General features: G+C 41.4%; 1 protein-coding gene across 1 annotated transcript; it reads right to left on the bottom strand.

Moving 5' to 3' along the window:
- Positions 1 to 808: 808 nt before the first annotated feature.
- gfi1aa (growth factor independent 1A transcription repressor a) lies at positions 809 to 4,502 on the bottom strand. The gene is made up of 7 exons (XM_041991449.1): positions 4,447 to 4,502; positions 3,105 to 3,298; positions 2,794 to 3,000; positions 2,056 to 2,459; positions 1,704 to 1,841; positions 1,414 to 1,579; positions 809 to 1,299 (listed from the first exon to the last, which is right to left on the bottom strand). Exons 2-7 carry the CDS (start codon positions 3,214 to 3,216, stop codon positions 1,121 to 1,123), a joined length of 1,206 nt encoding a protein of 401 aa, XP_041847383.1. The 5' UTR covers positions 3,217 to 3,298; positions 4,447 to 4,502; the 3' UTR covers positions 809 to 1,120.
- Positions 4,503 to 4,733: the final 231 nt, after the last annotated feature.

The raw sequence follows: 4,733 nt of genomic DNA on the forward strand, positions 1-4,733 counted from the left end.
GATGAGAGAGTGGAGATTTTATAATATGGGGCAGCACTGTGTACACAATCTGTGGAGAGATATGTGTAAATCACATCCTTGAAGTTTCCAAACTGTGGATGTTTAACCTCTGCGGGGCCAAACAAAATAAATCACACCCTGCTTTTCCCCAGAGAAAAACGCCATGTGGACACGCTGCTTATTGCTGTGCTTCTGCTGTCATAAAAACAGAGCTATTCCTCCAGACTTCCTTTACACAGAGCTTTATGGCACCATAATGTCATTTGTTATATGGGTATGTGAGCAGTTCATTTGTCTGAGAATATTTGGTTTGGACCAGATGGCGCATGCAGCTAAAACACTCTTCGGTTGATTACTGGAGATCAAACTTTGACCTGTCATGTAGATTGTGGACGTGATTGATGGTCTGCATGACTTCACACAGCTTCTTATTTTTGTTTTGTTGTTGTTTTCCAGCAAGCAGTCAGAGCAGTGGACCAAGACGGAGAAAGACACACTTCAGTTAAATTTGTCACAGTGACAAAGGTTTCCTGACAAAAAGAGAAATAAATTAATTTAAATAAAAACAACCCTCAAAACAAATAACTGAATACAAATTAAAGTCAATTATTAAAAGTAATTAAAATAACGTTAAAATAGATTAAAAAATTAAAAATACAAATATAACAGCAAATTAAATAAAAGTTTAAACCAAAAGTAACCCCTCTGGTCAAGCAACTGTCGAGTAAAGGCCACTAGAGCCCAGTCTTTAAAAAAGTTAATGTAATGATGATAAAGTTAGAAAAAAAACATAAATATCCCCAACCTCCCCATGAATAATTAAAAAGCAACAATAAAAATAAATGAAAAAAACGGACAAAATCTTTACATCAATATTTAATCCATAATTATTGTAACAAATTGACTCAGTTTAAAAGCCAATTAAAACATTCAGCTTTAGAAATTAATTATTCAGATTTCCAATAATAACGTAAAAACACAAATGATAAATTAACGAAAAATAATATATATTAGAGCAGATAAATAGTAAGAAAAAAATCCAATACAGCAAGTGAAAACACGACTTTCGTCTGAACACAAATAAAGTTCTGGATTTCTTATTAAATCCTCCACAATGAGCTTATTTCAGTCCGTGTTGGGTCTCCTTGTGTCTCCTCAGGTCCACTTTCCTCTGGAAACCTTTCCCGCACAGGTCGCAGCCGAACGGCTTGAAGCCTGTGTGTTTCCTGCTGTGCGTGATGAGGTTGGAGCTCTGACTGAAGGCCTTCCCGCACACCTGACACTTGTGCGGCTTCTCACCTACAAAATCAGAATCAGCAAGTTGGGGGGCAGGAAAAAAAGAAACAAAAGTGGGGTCATTCACACGCGGTACAAGTCATTTCTCTGCGGTGTTCAGTGGAAGCTGCGCCTCACCTGTGTGGATGAAAGTGTGTTTTTTCATGTCAGATTTTTGGTGGAACCTCTTCCCGCAGTACTGGCACGGATAAGGCCGCGTGTCCGAGTGGATGAGCAGATGCGTGGACAACGTGGAGGAACGCTTAAAGCTTTTGCCACATATTTTACAGCTAAAGCTCCTCTCCTATATAAAACAAAAGATGCATAGTTTGAGCGTGTGACTCAGCCTGGTTTAGGCCATTTGCGTCCTGGATTCAGGCCTTACGGCCTTTAGAGCAGCTGCTTACAGACCGAGACCCAGAACCCACCTGTGAGTGGACCGCCCTGTGCTGATCCAAGCTCACTGCGTGTCCAAAGGTTTTCCCGCAGATTCCACATTCAAACGGCCTCGTTCCGCTGTGTGAGCGCCGCACATGGACCTCCAGCCCATGAGGCGTGGAGAACACCTTTAGGAAAACACACGATTCTTTTAATCTCAAAATTACATTAGATCACAGTCAATCATTAACAGTCAGCCAAAATAAATAAAGATATTACTTTTAAACCACAAACAATAAAATCAACCAAAATAAAATCTTTGGATTTGGTAAAAACTAAACACATACTATACTATATATATATATATATACACACATATATATATTATACTATAACACATACCTTGCAGCATTTAATGCACTTGTAAGATCCATTTTCTTCGAGGTTAGATTGCATAAAATCCTCTTCAGATTTGATTTCCGCAACGCGGGGCGGCTGTTGCTTTCCACCCGCAAACAGCTCCTCTCCATCCCGCATCCTGCACATTTGGAGGGCCGTTGAAGAAATGTCCTGGTAACATCCGGCCCCGAGGCCCCGCTGTGCGTAAACTCGCTCACCACCGCTGTCATCCGCCCCATAGAAGCTGACGGGTGAGTGAGACCCCCTGTGGCGCCGCAGGTGGTGCTGATAAGGCCCTTGAACCAGATGCCTGAGCTCGGTGCCGGAGTACGTGGACCAGGAGTAAGGAAAGATTGGGATGTTGAAGTTACCGTCTTCCGGTGCGGGTGTGGAACATTTCTCTGAATCTGAAGATTAATTTGGATTAAAGCTGTCGTGTTAATTAAATTATATGGAACTGAACAACATAAAAGTGAAATTGCAAAATAAACTAAACAAAAAGCTATTAGTTATTATTTAACAAGTAACTAATAAATTATTAGAGCCATTTGATCACCAACGTTCATAAATATTTTATTGCTCCTCATGATTTGGTCAATAAAACCAACATAAAGACCAGATTATTTGAGATTAGAAATGGTTCCAGATTCTGTCAACTCTGATAATGAATCCCAATCCCTTCGTACAATTATTAAAAAGTTTGTTGAATTTGTGTCAAAGTTCTGATATAATTGTGCGGACCTGGTGAGGAGGAGGGAGACGGCGGACGCCAGAAATCACAGTCGGAGGACCGATCACACACGCTGCCCCCGCAGCTCAGCGGGGAGCTGGAGGACAGCGAGCCTGGAGACCCCATCCTGGACCCGGGGGGTTGCCTGCTCTCAGCGCCGGGGGTCGTCTCCTCCCGCGGCTCAAAGTTAGACTCAAACTCCCTGTGAGATTTTCTCTCTGTTGACAACAGAAGAAAAAATAACTTCGATTTCAGTAAAGAAAAGTCGCACTTGCGGCTGTTATGACCGTTTTTGCGCGTAATTACGCACAAACGAACCCACCTGCGCACACGTGAGCCATAATAGTTTCCAGCCTATTGTAGTCATCGTCCAGGTAGCGGGGTTGGTGGTAACTGTGGGCCCTTTTGCTCTTCACCAGGAATGACCTCGGCATGTTGTTGGTCTCTCCTTCGGGCTGCAGCTTAGGTATAAAAATCCTCCTCTGGACTCCTCTCGGCGTTGCTCAGACTTTATCTCTGGACAGATTGGAACACCATTGGTTGTCATAAGAGAACGTGTTGGGATTTTTGGCGGGCCATTACGCATGCGCAAAAAAAAAAAAAAAAAAAAAAAAAAGCCTATAGCCTATCGTTTACCAGGTGTCGCCGGGCAGGTGGCCAACAAGCAGGACGGAAGGACCTCGGTATGGGATTGAAGACATAATATAAACTACTTTGTTTATAGATATATAGGAAATGGACATCTCTCAATCTCTCAGCAACAAAAGAGGAAGTTTATGTTAAGCCTTAAATTAATAAATGGGCCAAATGTTGCCTCAACTGCATCTTTATTATCTAAATTAAGCATTTAAACATTATACATACATAAATCTTATTACACTAACTTAAAAAAAAAAAAAAAAAACACCTTAAAAGTTGCTCACAATGTCAGGTCTATTTATTTCTTAAGAGTCAGAAACTGTTGTAAACAGTACGAGACGGTAAAACAACCCGAACCTGATGTAAAACCGAGATTGGATTCGCACGCAGGCCTCTTTAACGATAGTTGAGGTTTCACCTTTAACATAAACTCATAAATAAGCAGAAGCTATTGTGAAGAAATGGCTTGTTTGTTATATTATGCAGCTATGATGAGACAAAACGTGTGTTAGAAGCTCGGTGCAGGCAGAACCAGCCGTGATGGATAATAACCTATTTGTTTGGCTGCTTGAAAAATGATCCTGTTAATGAGACGCACGCGGCTACTGTGCACAACAGCCTGCTGGTGGGGAGCCGGAGTATCCCTTTACAGTTACACTGCTTCAGCTTACCCAGCACTGACTTTAGCCTTATTGTTTTACATCATTAAAATCCACCTCCCTCCTGTCCTGACCAAGAAACAAACCCAATTAAACTGCCTGCTGATCACACAAGAAAGAAAGAAAGAAAGAAAGAAAGAAAGAAAGAAAGAAAGAAAGAAAGAAAGAAATCTGTCAGAGCTGTAAATGCAAATCATTGCTAAGATTTGGAAACAGTGTTTGAGGTCAGTCAAAAGCAAAGTTGGATCAATTTTTCCCCCCATGTGGGAACAGGGTTTGTTTGATGCAGCTGCAGCAAGTTACAGACCTGCAAGCAAAGAGTAAGATAGCCGAAGCATGAAGCTGAAACACATGTCCCATACTCACACAGCTGTGACACTGGAGGCCCAAAACACTGAACACATACTTGATCTCGGTCTACATTTGATCTGAAGCTGCAGAGAGCCACCACAAACTCTCTGTAACTCAGTCTTCTCTCACTTACCCACTCTCTCTCTCTTTTTTCTTCCTCTTCCCTTAGAAATTAATGTTAGTCAGCCATGACACTCACACAAAAACACTGATTCATTGTTTGATAAAAGGGTCCAGCAGGGCTATAATCGTTCTGCATTTGCATTGTACAGAAATAAATCATGTTGCCTTTTAGAAGCAAA

This window comes from Melanotaenia boesemani, chromosome 8 (assembly GCF_017639745.1).
Source record: "Melanotaenia boesemani isolate fMelBoe1 chromosome 8, fMelBoe1.pri, whole genome shotgun sequence".
In the NCBI taxonomy this organism is placed as follows: Eukaryota; Metazoa; Chordata; class Actinopteri; order Atheriniformes; family Melanotaeniidae; genus Melanotaenia; species Melanotaenia boesemani.

Bases quoted from the DNA above. Each gene is read 5' to 3' on its own strand.
- gfi1aa (XM_041991449.1), bottom strand. From the start codon at position 3,216: ATGCCGAGGTCATTCCTGGTGAAGAGCAAAAGGGCCCACAGTTACCAC. The intron at 1,842-2,055 runs GTATGTGTTATA...GTTTTCCTAAAG, and splicing joins AGTGCATTAAATGCTGCAAG to GTGTTCTCCACGCCTCATGG. The intron at 1,580-1,703 runs GTGGGTTCTGGG...TGTTTTATATAG, and splicing joins ACAGGGCGGTCCACTCACAG to GAGAGGAGCTTTAGCTGTAA.